This window comes from Habropoda laboriosa, unplaced genomic scaffold (genome assembly GCF_001263275.1).
Source record: "Habropoda laboriosa isolate 0110345459 unplaced genomic scaffold, ASM126327v1 scaffold203, whole genome shotgun sequence".
Lineage (NCBI taxonomy): Eukaryota > Metazoa > Arthropoda > Insecta > Hymenoptera > Apidae > Habropoda > Habropoda laboriosa.
In genome coordinates, this window is record NW_017100358.1 from 195,133 (window position 1) to 214,265 (window position 19,133).

Here is a 19,133-nt window from a genome sequence, read left to right on the forward strand (position 1 = left end):
ACGATAGCGCCGTTCGCGTTATTGTTCCTGGTTATCCTACATATACATATATATATATATATATATATATATATGTATATACATACACATCATATATATCGTTGTAAAATAGCTGGCAACCCATGAGAGAGGAGAGAGTTTCGTGGTTCGCGGGAGAGTAACCAGTGCTGACACGAAACGTGTACATATATGATTACGGTGTGTCGCGCGGGTATTCGTACGAGATATACGTGCTGCTGGTTTGTTTCGAGCTCGAGGGGCACGACGACGACGAAGACAACCACGACGACGAGAGGCTTTCTTCTTCGAACCTTTAACAGTTCCTAAGAGTGCGCGTACGGCCGTTTTACGCGTCTACTATACTCGAATGTCGAGAAACGAATGAGTGCGTGAATCGTGACAACATCGTGTCGGAGTGTACGGAAAGAGAGAGAGAGAGAATCCCCATCTTCTGTCTCGTTCTCTCTGTTGCTCTCTCGCATCCCGTAGAGGCCGTGGTCGGACTTTACGCCGTCGTACGCGCTTCTCCCCTCCCCGTCGACCCCGGTACCGACTGTGTTCTTTCTCCCTCTCTCACCCTGAAGGCCAATTTATCTATCCCGTCGGCCGTACGTCTGTCTCAGTCTATACCATTCCGTCTGTGCGCGCTGGCAGAGAGTTTTCACTGGCGCGACACGGCACGCGCGCACGTACATACACGAGACACGTAAACGAAACCGGCTGTCCAGGCCAGAACTATCGGGAGTGTCAAAAGATCGGAGGAAAATCACGGGCATGGGAACAGTGTGTGCCGTGGACTGAAAAAACAGTGCGCGACCGGTTGTTGTCCCGTGCGCGACCGCGCGGTTCCGACAGAGGAGGATATCTCGCGTTTCGTCCGCTCTTCTGTGGTGTGCCTGTGTGTCCCTTTACCAAGGAGGAAGAGAGGTTAGGTTAGGCTAGGCTCGCGTCACCCCCGGCCACGCACCGTCCTTGTCTATCTCTCTTTCTCTCTCTCTGTCTATCTACGTTCCTTCCCGCCCCTCTTTCTCTGGCATACGCGAAGAGGAACGCGCAGACACGAGAGCCAGACCGACTACTACTACTATTACCACCACACTAAACCACCAACACACATAGACACACGCGCCCAGCCAGCCAGGACAATTGGGGAAAGAGGAGGAAAACACAAATGCCGATCGCCGGTGGAATTCTGGTCGCTGGAACCGCGGCTCATTGCCTGTCTTCCGCCGCTGGCATGCTTCGATTCCTGGCTAGACTTTCAGGTTAGCACGCAAATCCATCTCTTAATCCGTTGACAATACGTATACGACGATATGTGTTCACGGCCGCGCGCGTTTCTGTCGAGATACGCGGTGTGTTCTCGTTTTACCCACAGAGAGAAAACAGCCATGCCACACACGCAACACACACACACATCGACACGCATAGACAGACACATACACAACCCGTCATCTAGGGAAGAAAATATTAAACGACGATCGGTATCTAATTGTACCGAACGAACAACGTCATTCGTCAATAGGTAACCCGCCAATAAGAATCGTCGATAAGTATTCCATTGGGTTGCATGTGTCGATGACCGTTGCCTGGCGAATTATCGGTCGAGAAATATTTCTCTTTTTTCTTTCTTTTTTTACGGATCCAAGAATGGAAAAATGTCCCGACGATGTCGCGACGTCTCTCCGTTATTTTTCGATTTTTCCAACCGTATCCCCGGCGTGCGTGCGTTCGTCCGTCCGTGCGTGCGTGCGCGTGTCTCTTTTTCCCCGAGCATCGACGACGACGACACGACGACGCGTGCCACGACGTCTCTCTGTCTCGCTCTATCTCTGTCCGTCTGTCTGTCTATGTCTCTGTTTGCCGGTAAAATTTCGCTATTTTCTCGGTCGCGTCTAGCCGCGTCGCGTCGGGGCCGCTGCCGCTGCCGCCGGGGAATCCGTGCGGTTTCGATTCCCAGACTTTCGAGTCAGTGCACCGCTACTGCTAGCTGTTAAATGGAAGCGTACAGCGGACGACGTAGACAGAATAAGAGGAACAAAAAACGGGAGACGGCCTCGTAGCCGCGGGTATTATACGAGTTCGCGTGTATCCCGTGCAGGAGAGGATTTGACGTATCGACTCGGATTTCCATAGCGTCGCGTAAAATTAACCTTCTCAGTCTCTTCTCCCTCTCTCTCTCCACCCATCGTACCTCTTAATCCCTGTCGTCGATCGTTGTCATCGGTTTCATACCCGCGCATTCACATGTCTCGTGAATTTTTTATCACCACTTGAAATTTCGACGATATTTATTAACACTCTTCGTACTACGATACTTGGACGACTCGTCACAGTTTTCACGAGATTAAAGTCCAGATTAGACTAAGAATGTCAAGAATTCTGTAATTTTTTTTTTATCGACTGAACATTCTACAGGAAATTTTTTTCAGAAATTTCGAATATCTTTTCTGTCGGTAAAAAGAACGTTTGAAATTCGATTCGGATGGTGTTGTTCTCGCGTTCGATAGAACGGCGATACCGGTGAAAGTGAAATAACAGGAAAGGGTTATTCCCTCTCGATGCATTTCCCATGCAACCTTGTTACGAATAATTCCGCAATATCTCGTTAGGCTTATCTTGGTGTTGGCTGTTGGGTAAACAGGAAGGAAGCATTTCGATGTTCACGATAACCCAAGTAATCCGGTTATTTATATCTATTACTACACGGATAATTCGTCGTATGGGATCGGTCACGATTTCTGGCGAGTTAGGAAAAACCGTGAATTTCACGGCGCAGTCCTCTTATCCCTCGGCTATCCGTTACCGAGTTCTCGGTTGTTGGTAATTCGTTTCTAATTGCAGTACCGTGTTCTAGAATCGGTTGAACTTCGTATTGGATGACTTATAAGAGCTGAAGCGTGGCCTGGTTAGATCGTGGAAAAATAAAGAATTTCGTCGAGAGAGAAACGACGATGGTAATTATTTGGATTACGGCAATCTATGGCCGCTCGAGTAAGCGTCCTCTTGACACACACGTAGCGACACAGCAACACCGATTCTTCTCGCACCGTTCTTAATTAGCGGCCAAATGATCGCTATTGTCGCTGTTGGTTTCGTAACGAGTAACACCGTGAAACCAATCTTCTCCTCTCAGAGACGAATAAGTCCGTTTCAAAACCATTGAAACTCTTCTTCTTTCTTTTCTTTTTTTTTTTTTAAATTAAATTAAATTAAATCTTCAGGGTCAAAACCAGATCTATTTTCAGGCTGTCGCGAAATTAGTTTCTAAAAGGGTGCGCATAAATCTCACGTGACTTTTAAAGGTGCAGCATATAGAAATACTTGGCGGTGCTTCACAGTCATTGAGCTACTTTGTCGCGGCGAGATATAACGGTAGATAACGGAAAGTTGTAACGCCGTACCGTGTGTTTTTTTTTTTCCGAAAAATCTGTTGGCAAATATCAGTTCAACCGTGTGCGTGTGTCTCGTAATCGTCGTTCGACGTATCTTATCGCCGTCCCGTCGACGATCGACACGTCTCATCTTTGGATAATTCCAATTCGTCATTTCTACCTGATACCGCGATTCACGTGAAACGTCGATCTTTTTCCAACACATTTTAGCCACGATTTAAAAGGCGAATCTTCCTCGTCGCGGAATTCTCGCCGGTTCGGTATATCGATTCGATCGAACAGAGAGGAAGTTCGTCCAATAGGCAGTCGACACAATCTCCCCCTTCGTCCCTCTGTCTCTCCTACATTAATTCATGGACGTGTGAATGAGAGTAACCTTTACGCGAAAAATCAGCCGCAAATACATCAAAATATAAATAGAAGTGTGTCGTCTGGGACGCAACGTGTGTCTCTAGAGAGAAAGAGAAAGAGAGAGATAGTTTGGTGACTCGAATGGAGAATTTACCTGCGTGGTTAGGATGGAATACACACAGATTGTATTCAGAGAGAAAATTTCGTGGTCGACACGCGTGCACAAGTAAATAGGCGGTCGCATCCGCGATTAGCGCATTTTCCACCGACTAGAGTGTCGAGCGTGGCAAATATGTAGAAGAGATTCGATGCAAATCGCGGCAAAAAGTGAGAGTGGCAATGAGTCAACATCCGTGTTCAATGTTTTAGCCTATCCATCGATAGGTTTCGAATGGAAAACAGTTTCGTTGCATTCTTTCACTTTTTTTTCTCTCTCTCTTTATTTTTCCACGATTTGTCGATTCTTTTTCCTCTTTCACCGCGAACGTTTCTCTCTCCGTTCACGTGCGTGGAGAGCGCATTTTCTTCAAGGGTTGACGAGAGACGGAGGGGTAAATCGAATTCGATAGGGCAGGATGCAGAGACAGGAGCAGGCTGATTTTCTCGTTAAATCGCTTGCAGACGCTTTATCTTTAGAAGCCACGGACAGACAGTGGCACCGGTTTTTTTCTCCTTAACGGAAATAGCTATCATTCTATGCGGCTTAGAATGAACCGGCAATACTCCGCAAAATTTATTTTCGACGTGTAGGTTTACGTATCCGCCGTCTGGCTGAAATATCGGATCATCAAAGGGGGCGAGGGAAAATTCGCTAAATTTCGATCCCTCCTTCGATCCTGTCCCTCTTCGCTTCGTTCAATGCAGCCCCGTTTCCACGCAATCGGATATTCCAACGCTCTGACAATTCTCGCAGGGTAAAGGATAATTCTTCGTTTCAGAACTAATTTCCTCGTTGAAAATTTCATTTCTCCCTTCCTTCGAGGTGTTCAGAAAAAACGTCCATCCAGGTGTATTAAAGAATACTTAAGATTCTACCATAGCCACGAAAGCGGTGCAATCTCGCAGGCTAGAGATTCCCGTACAGTTTCACAATTTCTCTGGCGGCGCGGCTCGGAAACGGTACGCCCAAAAAAGAAGCCTTCTCTCACTTTCACGATTCGCCTAACAGCTCCATCCCCTTCTTCTATACGAACCTCGTGCGCGACTCGTGCGGAAGAGCTTTTATCCTTGCAATAAACCGCACGAGAATATCTCCCTCTCCCCGAGGAAACGAGAAAAAGAAAATGAGAGGAAATACGAAGGAGAGAGGTAAAAGAAAAGTCGTAGGAGTAAATTGGAAAAATATGGGCGCGCCTCCGGCTGGCGTTAAACGGCGCGTATCTCGCTGGACTTGGGCTGTCTTTAACACTCTTGAAATCAACGTGCCTCTCGATTAGCGTGAAATTTCGAAAGGCTCGGTCCGCGTTTCGTTTCGTCGTTATATATATGTATATATGATTCACGGTTCCGGTCAATCGATCGCGCCGATAAAACGCCACGTACTTGCAACAGGGAAGCTTTTATTCCGTTGAAATTGGCCGTGTTCGTGATATATATGTATACGTATGAAATTTAAACCGAGCTCGAGAGTATTTCTGTCCCCATTAGCAAATAGCACATGAATTATACATGGCCGTGCTGTTAATTAGCGGCGATGTGTTATGTGTCGGTTTATCGAGTTGGAAAATTAAATGGTTCGATACGTGAGCGCGTGTTTTAAGGAGGGAGGAGAGTCTATACCGAATTTATGGTGTGAACCAATGGCTCTCTATATCTGGCTTGTTCAGGTATAGCGTTAGGACCGTCAGGTGTAATTTAAATTCCGGTGTGCCGAATGGAAATCGTAAAGAGAACGATACGGAACGAGTTTCGTCTGATTGAAATCGACCATTTTACGATCGATTTAGACGGGGAATATTCATATTTTAATAAGGTCCACACACTGTCCAGACGTGTTTATGCTTAGTTTCACCGCTTTCTAGACATCAGACTATCTGGAATCTCGCGCGAGGTGAATAAGTACCATTCTCTCCATCTTCGATCTCGAATCTTCCTTCGGCGAGAAATTCCACCGTTTTTCTTTCGAGAGATTGAAAATATTTTCTTGGCGCAGCAAGTATCGATTGATTATGCGCAAATTTTGAGAGGTTCAGGTCTTCTTCGATCTCGAATCTTCCTTCGGCGAGAAATTCGACCGTTTTTCTCTCGAGAGATTGAAAAAATTTTCTTGGCGCGGCAAGTATCGATTGATTATGCGCAAATTTTGGGAGGTTCAGGTCTTGTTCGATCTCGAATTTGGCGAGAAATTCGACAATTTTCCTCTCGAGAGATTCAAAGTATCTTCTTGTCACATGCACGCGCGTAGTGGCGTAAATTTGGGAGGTTGGGGTGTAATTGGATTGTTAAAGATGTACGTTTGGCAGGATTGTTGGGAAGAGAGGAGTGTTAAACGAAGGGAGAAAACGACAGGCCAGCAATCCTTTCACAAAAGAGGCTAAGCGAATCGAACGATTTACACGGAGGTTCTACTGGTGGCCGTTGTTTGTCCAGGAAACCTAATAATAACGGTGCTTATTGTCGTATCGACGGTCCCACGGCCGGCCTCGTCTGTTTAGAAATAGGCGTTACGCCCGGGCATTGTCCACCGGTTTCCAGTGGAGAAGTAGAAAACATCGTTTCTCGTGGAAATGGACGTGTCTGTCGCCCTTGGATGCTCTCCTCTTCGTGTACGATGGTCCGATTGCCGCGATCAGAAACGAGGCCGAGCCGTTCGTGCGGAATACGTGCTCGAACATGCGTACGGGGCATGAATAGTGCACCATTGCCGGATACCTGTCGCATTCACGATGACTTTTCTCAAACGGCGAAATTCCACAGCTGACCGAGTCTCTGTACAACTAATCGCTCTGTATCTTCTTCTAATAGGATTACCTTTTTTTTCATGGGGATCTCTTAGTGTGCGGAAAGTGAAAGCAGCGATGTATTTTCGGGGAAAGGAAGAAATTTCGAGGTGTCCTTTGTTTTTTACAGGTGGTTTTAGGTATTTTTGTGGTTCAAGTTGGGATTAGGTGTAACTTGAAAGTCGGGGATTTTTGAGAAAAAATTTGGAATTAGGTTTATCCCGAGGATCAGGGAAATTTGTTTACGTTTCTGGCATAAGATACGAAAGTATGAAAATTTAGAGTTGGAATAATTTGGGTTTATCTTGAAAATCAAGGAAATTTCTTTACGTATCTCCGGCGTAAAATGCAAAAAACTAAATTTAACATTTATTTCACATATTCAGAATTCAACGAATAAGAGAAAAAAGAAAATTTAATACATCTAAAAACTTTAACCGTGATATCTTTATAACGATTACGAACGCGACATTCCAAAGCAAATTTGATCGTTCTCATTCTTATCTCAACGACATAATTCTGCGTAAATCAATCGTAATTATAGATTTCAGTTTATCGCATTCAACTTGGAGATTTCGAAAGGTGGAAAAAATACCGACGTGTGTAGAAAATATTTGAGAAAATGAAAACGTAGGAGAAGAATTTCGTGAAGCGCGAATTGGGCTCGGGTGCAATCAGATTTGAACGTTCGGACAATGGAATTTCGGTGAACGGTGACAGGAGTTTTCTACACGTTTCCCGCTGTTCCGAAATGTGGAGGAGGTGAAAGGGCGATTTCGGTGTTCGTTAACGAGGATAACTCGTATGACTATGCTGGTCGCGCGCACGCGCGAGCGTCCGGTATCGTGTCCGATCTCGGATGGTGAAAATCGTCGGCGTTAACGGTGGACTGCGCCGCATGCGCGACAATCTCTCTACCTGCTTGCCAAACACTCGTAAAATCCAATGGAAACGCGTGCTTGGTTTCCCGTGAAAAGCTTCTTCCGGATGGATTTCATAAAATATTTTCCCTCGGTGTACCGCCGTCGCGTTCTTAACACCTTTGTTCTCCTTCTCAACGTCTCTGGGATGTTGTTTTAGGACTTGTAATCCTTCTCGAGAGTTGCTCGGAGATCCTCGAAAGAAACTCCAGAATTGAGAACCTTCGGAAGTTTGCAAAGTGCATTTTCCAGGTGACAAAATTTTCCCGAGAAAATTGTCAATTTTAACGTTGCTAATTCTGCTGAAACTGAGAATCGAGATGAGATTTTCGGGAGCCTTCGGAAGTTTGCAATGTATTTTCCAGGTGACAAAATTTTCCCGAGAAAATTGTCAATTTTAACGTTGCCAATTCGAATTTGAACATGATTTCGTGGAGTTTCCCTAAGAATCTCGTCGAAACTCGAGATTTTCGAGAACCTTCGGAAGTTTGCAATGTATTTTCCAGGTGACAAAATTTTCCCGAGAAAATTGTCAATTTTAACGTTGCCAATTCGAATTTGAACATGATTTTGTGGAGTTTCCCTAAGATCCTCGTCGAAACTCAAGATTTTCGAGAACCTTCGGAAGTTTGTAAAGTGCATTTTCCAGGTGACAAAATTTTCCCGAGAAAATTGTCAATTTTAATGTTGCCAATTCGAATTTGAACATGATTTCGTAGAGTTTCCCTAAGATCCTCGTCGAAACTCGAGATTTTCGAGAACCTTTGGAAGTTTGCAATGTATTTTCCAGGTGACAAAATTTTCCCGAGAAAATTGTCAATTTTAACGTTACCAATTCGAATTTGAATGTGATTTCGCGGAGTTTCCCTAAGATCCTCGTCAAAACTCGAGATTTTCGAGAACCTTCGGAAGTTTGCAAAGTGCATTTTCCAGGTGACAAAATTTCCCCGAGAAAATTGTCAATTTTAACGTTGCCAATTCGAATTTGAACATGATTTCGTGGAGTTTCCCTAAGATCCTCGTCGAAACTCGAGATTTTCGAGAACCTTCGGAAGTTTGCAAAGTGCATTTTCCAGGTGACAAAATTTCCCCGAGAAAATTGTCAATTTTAACGTTGCCAATTCAAATTTGAACATGATTTCGCGGAGTTTCCCTAAGATCCTCGTCGAAACTCGAGATTTTCGAGAACCTTCGGAAGTTTGCAAAGTGCATTTTCCAGGTGACAAAATTTTCCCGAGAAAATTGTCAATTTTAACGTTGCCAATTCGAATTTGAACATGATTTCGTAGAGTTTCCCTAAGATCCTCGTCGAAACTCGAGATTTTCGAGAACCTTCGGAAGTTTGCAAAGTGCATTTTCCAGGTGACAAAATTTTCCCGAGAAAATTGTCAATTTTAACGTTGCCAATTCGAATTTGAACATGATTTCGTAGAGTTTCCCTAAGATCCTCGTCGAAACTCGAGATTTTCGAGAACCTTCGGAAGTTTGCAAAGTGCATTTTCCAGGTGACAAAATTTCCCCGAGAAAATTGTCAATTTCAAATTGTCAATGATTTCAAAACTCTAGAATCGAAACGAGATTTTCCAGAACCATTCAAAGTTTGCAAAGTGTATTTTCGATTAAAAAAATTGCCCAAGGAAATTGTCAATTTTATCATTGCCACTTCGAATAGGATTTCGCGAACGTTTTCATTTTCCAATTAGATTATCGAGTGTATGTACGTTGGAAACAGGAAAGTTTCGTTTGGTATTTAGAAAGGTTTTTCATAGCTCGTTGGACCAGGAGAGAAACTATGATGCACGCGTTGAGCGAACAAGGCCCGGACAATCTCGATCATGAATATTAACGTATCCTCTTCGACGAACGATTTTACCGCGGCTCTTCGATTTACGTCCGGTGTGGCACGTGAAAGGACGATCAATTATTCGGGCGCGCGACACAAATGTTATTCGGTGCATCACTCGATCGAAACAGAAGCGACCAATCACGTCACTTTTACCCACTCTCGATTTCCTCCGGGATCATCCTCTCTCGACTTCGTACAATTTACAATCCTATCTACCATGATCGTTTTATTCCTTCGGTAGGTATATAAACACTTTTATCGACTTCGCTCTTCTATTACTATCTTTAAATATAGGTATATCTATATAGAATGGATCTTTGGTTGAATACAGTGGTTAAAATAGAAAGGTACCGATAGACGATGGAACAGCAGCAGGTGAAAGGATGATCGATCGTTCTGTTCTAGGAGTAGTGTGTTGGTAATGATTATCGATTAGATATCGCCGACTTATCGCCAGCTTATCGATAATTCCCTGGTAGATAAACCTTTGCAAAGCATTCGCGGGTTAATTTAATCGGTGTTCTCATAGGTTTTACAAGGAAGTGTACAGAAATTATCTTTCACCTACATCACGATTCTTTTCTTATTTTTTGCACTCTATTTTTGTGGTATAACAATTTCGATACCATCGTCGTACAGTTGCATACAATTCAGATGTCAGATCGATGGAAGGTCTAGTTGCATTTCTAACAGCTATCCGAAAGTGAACCACGTTTGCCCTCCAAAGAAAGATCTGGAGGGACTGGAAGATTTCAACGTCGATGCGACGTTATCGTTGCTATTTTTGTCTTTGGTTTGTTGCAAAATTTCGATACCATCGTCGTGCAATTTCATACTATTCAGATATCGAGTCGATGGAAAATCTAGTTGCATTTATAGAATAATCGAGATATCCTAAAATGAATCACGTTTGGCCTCGAAAGAAAGATCTGGAAAGAATTCCACGAGGCTGAAAAATTTCAACATCGACGTTATCGCTCTTTTCGTCTTTCCTTCTAAGCAAAACAATTTCGATACCATCGTCGTGCAATTGCACACAATTCAGACATCGAACCAACGCAAAATCCAGTTGCATTTATGGAATGACTGTCACGTTCGCCCTCTGAAGAGAAATCTGTCGAAAAATCGCTCGAGACTGGAGAATTTCAACGTCGATGCGACGTTATCGTTGCTATTTTTGTCTTTCGTTCGTTGTAAAATTCAGATATCGAAAATCTTTGCGTACAATTTAGATATTAATTTGCGGCGTTGGAAAATTTCGTTGGATTTATGGAACGGCTGAGCGATTCGAAAGCGAATCACGTTCGCCCTTTGGAGAAAAATCTGTCGAAAAATCGGCGGAGACTGGAAAATTTCAGCGTGCAACGGCCCATCGATGCGACGTTATCAGCGTCGAAGTGCTGCCGGGGGGTATGCAGCTCTCGACACGCCTTGGCTCGGTGCATCAGGAGCAGTAGGCCGCTGCACTGCGACCACTGCAGCACTCCCCGAGGGTATAAAAGCGGCGGGTGGTTGCGGAAGTCATGGCTCGGTGGAAATAAAGTTTCGTGCGGGAGGGCATCGCGAGGTTAAGAGCGGCGATATATCGCCACGGCCTGATTTCACACCGGCACGAAAACCACCGCTTTTCTAACACTCACCGCACACTCTCTTCCGCCCAGCCCCTCTGCAGTATCTCCTCTTCTTTCTCTCTCGATGTAATTGCGAGGTAAAACTAGCCGTGGAGAATTAAAATCGAGAATTAGAATCGTCGTTACGTAGTATGGTTGCTGATTAATGAGCAAATTACTATCGTGATCGTCATTCACTTGACTATGTGAAGCTTTAAGCTATAACAGTTGTTCGAATGTTTCTTCTTCTGCAACTAGAGCTGTTTGATCAATTATTTTCAGGCGTAAGTTCGTATCGCTTATCGACGTAACTCAGGAAACGTGAATTTTTATGTTTTTGCAGACATAGAGTCTACGGGTGCAGTATTTTTATCGTGTAAGATAGAGCCTTTCTAACTTGGTCAGTTTCATACCAGAGAATAGATTATGTGATCAGTATTCAACTATTAGTCGAATGTAAATTGTAAAATTTACATTTCTCGAGTTATGCATCTCCTGAACACTTTACCGACCGGTAGCGGTTGAACATTCTACGCACTTTCGACCGGTCACTCGGCCACAGATACATCGGTGACACCGGCTCTGTTTAGACTCTAGGCTATTGCGCGGGAATATACGCGCTTTTTCTTATACCTGTAGAAATGTTAAATCAAACTTTGGATTAAAGGCTACTAAATGGATTAATAGGCTACCGGTCGGTAAGCGTTGGCGGCAAAAAGCCGATTAATAGGCTACCGGTCGGTAAAGTGTTAATACTCCCGAACTTCTCGTTCCTCTCGAAACGCTCTGTATATTGAAATTTAATTCTACAATTATCCTATCACACTGTGTGGTACCATACAAACGATCGCCTTACTCTTTCTCTACAATTACCTCATACCACGAGTAACGTCATTTTTCACATTGCATCAACGGAAAACACCGCGCTCTTCCTCGAACGTGCGATATGCAAATTGTACAAACGAACAGGAAGACGAAACTTTAGCGCACCTCTTCGTCACTCGTAAGAAACTGACAGAGCTGCGGTATCTTTCAAGTACATCTAAGATTAGGCGAAAAAGCGACATTACTTACCGGTAGAAGATTTCTCGATATATAGATTCCGCTGGAAATATACCTGTGCATGCACGAAACTGCATACAAACACCTGGAGCGGCGCGAGGGTTATGCAAATTCGCGATAGCTCAGGTCCTGTGTGTGTCTTTGGTCCTATGCCAGGGTGGACCTTCGAATCTATTGGAGCCACGCGAACCACAGGGCAGGGCACGAAACGCCACCTTTTTTTCCCACCCGAAACGGCCCCGCTAATGCTAAATTACCTCTCGCAATCACGAAACCCCTGTGTGTCCGAGCTGTGCCGCCATTATCGAGCGTTCCTCAGGCCTTACAGTACGATCTCTTCGAGTCGCTAGGGTGGGCCCCGGCTGTTATTACCGAGGTGATAAATCGCCGTGGAAATTATGCCTCTGAGCACGTGAAAATTTGGCGTAATTTACCGTCCCAACCTGTGCTCCAATTGTCTGCTCCTTTCGAATAGATCTAAACGTCCTTCTAACCTCTCCGAAGGAATTATCTCTTCCGTTCGTGTGGGCTAGACAGTCGTGGACGATGATTTTTTTGGGAAAAGGATGTCGGACGAATTCTGCGAACAGAAACTTCTACCTTCTTTATCCGAGTTTTTCGGTTGATCACGCGAGTTACTCGTGACAATGGAATCTAGCTACGGGATAATCATTTGTTTTTTCTTGCCTGACCGTGTGCACGAAACATTGTCGCACGATAAAAGATCTAAGATCTCCTCGTTATCGATGAATTAGAGATTTGGAGCTACTTTGGAGGCATCAATTAATCGTAAAGTAACGAAGTTACTTTTTTTTAATTTTTCTTTCGATCGTGCAGGAATTATAATATCTTGTATAAGAATGTTCAGGTTTTTTCGTCGTTTACCGCTTCTACCGAAACATCAATTCAGACCAATTACAGTTAAATTATCCAGCGAATCGACCAATGTTTCCCTTGGTTTCCGGGTCCCAATTAAATCGTCCGTACATCGGATTCGCGCGTAGAGGATCGCGGACGTCCGCTAAAGAGGGTGCACAGGTTGCGTTGCTGCAACGGGGCTATGCTAATTAAGCGGTTGTCGGCACGTCTAATTGTACCGTTGCTGGCTAATGAGACGGTGGTTTACCTGCCGGCGAAATTTCGGGCTGAGAAATGCTTTTAGGCCGATTTTCGTCAGGCCAATTAGCCGATTCCCAGCCTGTTGTCTGTTACGTTTGCAGGGAGGAGCTTGGATGGTTCGCCGATAGACTGATTCTCGTTGAAACGAGCAATTCGACGAGTGATTTATTTCGTTGTACTTGTTCGATTGTTTATATGAAAGACAGAACCCTTTTCGACATAATCCGTAGATCTCGTAATTTTTCGTTCCACTTTCTTCAACGTCTCTATGCTTGACGAATGAGAAATCGTGGACAGAAGATACGGTAATCTCTGGAAAATCTTCTTTTTCCATCGTTCCACAAAAATCGGCGTAAAGTCCCTAAAACCTACTAAGACGTTTACAATGGTCGTTGGAAAGCTCGTAAATCCTCCGGAGTAACGAGAAGGATTCGGGACAATTTTCGTGGTTTCCTTTGCAAAACAAGCCTCGCCAGGATAATTGAGCGTGCACGCTGAAAGCACCGCGTGCGCAGAACGATGGCGGCCGGCAATTATCGGGTGAAATGATAAAGACACGCGCGTAATAACACTCCACGGTTCGCAGCGGAAATGAATAAGACCTTGTATCGATACAATTTCTGTGGTTTAATGAGATCACCGTGTAATCAGCAGATCTTTCAATCTAAACTAGCTGTGCTTTGAATAATTATCTTCTTTAACCAACATATTTTTCCATTAAACGCACTCTCTCCTCTTGTACGCTCGATTATCGTGAAATATAAAACGTCCACGCGTTGTGTTGAAACCTGGTTAAACGAAACCAGGCAGAGAGATACAGGATTTTACTCCGTGAAACGAATTAACTCGTCTTCGTTGAAAACTAGAAGAGAGGAGTGTGTTCGAACGTCCGAAGTTTCTATTAACCAGAGAGAGAGATTCTATCCTTGAACGGTAACGAGATTAGAATCTTGATTAGATCCTCGATTAGCCGCCACCCTGCGACCACTGTCGATCCAACAGATATACCCTTCGTCGACCAATTAACCATTCACTGTAAAATCGCGCTGCTCGGAGATCGATGGGAAACGCCGAGCTTCCCGGCGCGAGACAAGATAGAAGACACGGTTAAACGGGGAAAGGTTCAGGCCAGCGAAAGTTGAATGTGTGTGGTGGATGTCAGTGCCCTTATTTTCGCGGTTTTAAGTAGCAGCCAGCTATTTACGCCCAGCCGGAGGCAGTTTTTAGTTGCCACGTGTCTCTGTATAGGTGTGAGCCCCGCGTGAAACAGAAGGATACGAGGCTGAAGGAGGAAGGTGGCGCGAACGAAAGGCAGAGAGAGAGGAGAGAAGGCCCTCTCTTCGTGGCCGAGCGTCTCGCGTCTACGAGCGTATCCCGCCTTGCCGGCGCGTATCCAGGAAGTGACGTCAGCCGACGACGTTCTTATGAATTAATTTGCGGAAATCAAGCCTCCCACCTACCCCTTTCTCTCCCGGCCACAAGCAGATCCTAATCCTTGCGCGCGGTTGCGCAATCCTAATACCGCCTACGATCAACTCTACGCTACTAAAATGCTTTTCTATCATTCTTAGAACGTGAATCCGTCCTTCCTCTTACCATTTTACCATTTCCAGTTACTTTCTCACCGTTCTTTTCGAGTTTACTTCTGATATCCTGCGTGTAACAGTAGAATTTCTCTTCTCGTTTCGAACTGGTCGACGAATTCTTTCCATTTCCCCGATCGACTTTATCGAAGTATCTCTGCGCGGAGTGGAGAAGTGTCGAAAGGCGGGAGGAAAAAACTGTTGCATTGTCTACGGTTCCCGTTAGAATAACCTACATCGATAGAATCGGGCCGTGAGCAGCTTCCAAGAAAAGATTTTGCATCGCAAATGACCGGTCGGGGACCTAAGAGCCAGACCCGACGTCGATGACTCTCCTCACCCACGTAGCGTACCGATGAACAATACCTTAAACTTGACGGCGTCTCGCGATCATCCTGTCTCGTGGACGCTATTTTAGGACCGTGTCACTACTGCCGGAATGCTTTCGCTATTTCAACTTGGTAATCTCTCCGTCCCTCTAGCTCGCTCGACGAAGCAGTCGGCGACGATCCTTTCGAGAAAACTGAAGAAGAAGAAGAAGTTAGGAAAAGATCGTGTTCTTTTTTTCTGAAATTGAAGACAGCCTTAGTAGTCGTTTTTCATTGTCTTTGGGTGAATCGATAGGTTGGTGTGTTTGTGGAGGTTGTCGTTCGCGAGTCACGCCTACGCTGCCTCGCGTTCCTTCTGAAGCACACGAGAAACTTGTTGGGCTCAGGCAGGCGCGCGTAATTAGCGATCCTCGTGGCATATCGACGCCGATCGTTGAGCCTCCGTCCGGCTAGAAAATTGGAACGTTCGACGCCTAGTCGACTTCTCTTAGATTCTAATCAGCCGGCGAGTGGAACGATCCGCTCGTTGGACACCTACGACCATTGGATCCCTACGTTCTGGAGAAGTCGACACGTTGGACACCTACGTCGTCTACGTCGAACCTAGCCGATCCGGTCACGGAGTTCGCCGCGATCTATATTCTTGGACACCTACATCCGTTCTGTAACAGTCTACTACGTATATGCCTTCTTCCAAAAACAGGAACGGCCTGAGTGAATCTAAAGGTCTCTGTCTGTGGCGTGTAAGTGAATTGGAAAGTCTGACGTGAACACAAAGTTCTTTTAGAGTCTAGAGAGTGTAATATTTCTGTCAGATTCGTTTTGGAGGGAAGAGAATCTATTGGTGAACTTTTGCCATATTTGAAATGTAAACTGATTAACGATCCGAGCGAATGTAGAGCTCTCTGCTGTGGTGTATAACTGAATTGGAGAGTCTGAAGCGAACACAAAGTTCTCTTCGAGTCTAGAGAGTGTAACGTTCTGTTAGATTAATTTCGAAGAGAAGAGAATCTAACGTCGAACTTCTGCCATATTCGAAGCCTAAACTGATTAATGATTCCATCGAATCTAAAGCTCTCTGCTGTGGTGTATAACTGAATTGGAGAGTCTGAAGTGGACACAAAGTTCTATTAGTGTCTAGAGAGTCTAGACAGTCTAAAGTTCCATTATCTATACATTGTATACAGTGTAAAGTTCTATTAGATCAATTTCGAAGAGAATGTAATTCCAATAGAGCATCCGAGATGACTATCTCTCGATCCCATACATTTCCATTGAAATCGCCCAACTTCTGCCACATTCGAACCCCAAACTGATCCTCCAAGAGCGATAGCCAGGGTTAGGTTGAGGGGCGCAAAGATTGAACCTTCCTGAGAGAGCCACCTGGGTCAAACCAGAAGCCAGTACGGTCCCAATCCGTCTTCTACATCCTTGTCGGATATAGATATTTTGTCCAGCGCATAACAAGCCGCTTGACGTGCAAAGATGACCCTTACCTCTACTACCGCCACCACCGTCATCACCACCGCTATACAGACTAGGGGGATGCCAATGCAGTTTAGGATAATATGACGAAGATCGGTAGCATGAGGCAGGCGAGAGAGTGAAAGAGAGAGAGAGAGAGAGAGAGGAGAGCCAGATGTTCCGTGGGGTATATACCATAGAACGGAACCACCCCCTGCCTATGTTCCCTCCTTACGAAGAGAGAACCGCACGTTCCCTCTGCCTCCTACTTTTCTGCTTCCTCGACTCACCCTTCTACCCTCCTTGTCCCTCTTCCGTTTTCCTTCCTCCTCCACCAACACACACTTTCTTCTCTCTTTCATTCCTCGCTAGCCCTGCTCTTCTCGACCTCCCACCCTGTGTATTCCCTCTCTTACTCTCTAGTTTCGACTGGTCTCCTCGTTATACCGGGTGTCGCGTGGCGAATCCAGCCGCATCTCGTACCAGGTAGTAAACAAGAAGAACCGAAAAATGTTTGTTCAAGTCGTTTCGTTCTGGTCATCTCTTTCTCTCTCTGGTCCGTCATCTTTGGATCTAGGTGGTCGACTTTTTAGTTGAGGTTTGCTCGTTCCGTTTGATGGGAGGTTTTGCAGGTTCGTGAGACCTCATAGGGAACCGTGTATTTGGGTGGATACCTTCTGAGAAGGTGGAGAGAAATCTTGAAAATCCAAGGCTTTTGTGTACGTGAAAGTTCGGAGACCACCGGTGAGAAGAACGTGTACCTGTGTGTCGGCTAATTTTTTCGCAATTTTACCTCGGTCAAGTTGAACCTAGCAGCAGTATCTCTTTTCTTCGGAATTTCTTCAAGAAGCTAGCCCCTCTATTATGCCTTTTTATAGAACGAAACGTGCGACGTGACCGTTGTCATTCCAGGTTGAATAAAATAGACCTGTACATACATATGTATGCTGTCCGGGAAAAAGAGTGTTCGTGTCGAGCGACCAGTGGCAAGGTTTATTGATCAGCGGATAGACTCGAACGCGATCGAAGCTGCGGAACAGTGCGCTCGAACGACGCGACAAAGAGGGCGAAATCGATATACGCCGTGTTGGCCCGCGATCGATCCAAACCACCCGGTAGAGCAGCACGGGCGCAACGAACACCCAGGAGTAGAGAGTCCTAGTGCCTCGAGCCCTGTAATATTATACCGGCGAACTCCCATGTGCACACCGGTTTGCGTTTCTACGTGCGTGAGAGACGCCACCCGTGTGCACCTCCTCGTCGTCGTGGTCGTCGACGTCGGCGTCGTGCCTCGTCTTCGTGCTTGTCTGTCGTCGTCCATCCTCCTCTCGCGCCACCTCGATCCTTCCGTGAAGCTGCGTAATGATGAAAACCGACGTCGTGTCGTTTCTCATTTCTGATCCATTTCATCTCGTTCTGCGCCTCCTTCATTTAGAGATCTCGCCTGTGAACACAGGATTCATCATCTTAATAGATTTTTAATTGTCCTGGTTATACGACGAGGTAACCGTGTTTCGGAATAGGATAGCTTAACCGTTTCGTTATCTTCGTGCGAATTGGTGGATATTTATTTTTCGTAAATGAGATATCTATGTCGATTGATGGCCAGGTTATGTGAGGATGTGTTAGATGTTTGACTATCGTGATGCAGTCGATTTTCAATTGGAGGTGTCTTTATTTTTATGTCAGGGTTGAAAATAGCGAGCACTTTTTGTCTGAAGTGTGCCGTAGCAAAAGGGTAACACATTGGCACGATTACCTACGTGTATATAAATTAGGTGTGCATAAGTACTGGTGTCATAGCAGAACAGACTAACAAAAATAATTAAAAGTTCTTACATGTTTAACCCTTTATGCTCTACCGACAGAGCTGCAATTATCAATCGTAACATGCACCATAACTCCATCCAAGTTTTATTCAAATTCAAAGACGGCAAATTTCCAAAATAAATTCATCAACCTTCCTCATTTTTTCTTCTGCAAAGAAAACTTTAGCTTCTCAAAGCAAGTGCACCCACCTATCGATCGTATCAAAAGATTCTCGCAGAGTGCAAATCACGAACATCCTCTTTCCCAATTTCACCGAGAACTGTGCAAAGTTCTCGGTACAATTTTCTTGAAAAAAGAAAAATGGGAAGAACGCGACAAGGGCAAATAATAAGCGTGTAACCACAAACGAGTGAAACGATGGTCGAAATTAGCCAGCGGCGAGTGTCTGGCCCGATCGCGACCGATGATATCATCATTTTTATTACGAAGCACCGGCCACGACCTATTGCACCTCTTCAACGATGTCTCGCCGCCATTGTCCCCGAAGTGTTCATTAAGCGTGGCAATTTGCACCTCGTTCGTAGCCGCGGCGAAACACGACGAGCGTTTCTTAACCCGACTGTTCGGGCCAGCGTGTACAATTATCGGGAGTTGATGTCTCTCCGCGGCGATTCGCGCCTCCGTGGCCAGCGTTTTAATGTAATTATCAAACGCACGTTCCACGCTTACACGCGTAAGCGGATTA

General features: G+C 45.1%; 1 protein-coding gene across 1 annotated transcript in view; it reads left to right on the forward strand.

Annotated features, from left to right (window-relative positions):
* The first annotated feature begins 791 nt into the window (after positions 1-791).
* The window catches only part of LOC108574684, a 49,629-nt gene continuing 31,287 nt past the window's right edge, over positions 792-19,133 (forward strand). The window contains exon 1 of the mRNA XM_017937308.1: positions 792-1,265. Coding sequence (XP_017792797.1) covers positions 1,172-1,265 — 94 coding nt within the window. The 5' untranslated portion in view covers positions 792-1,171. The remainder of the gene's footprint in view (positions 1,266-19,133) is intronic.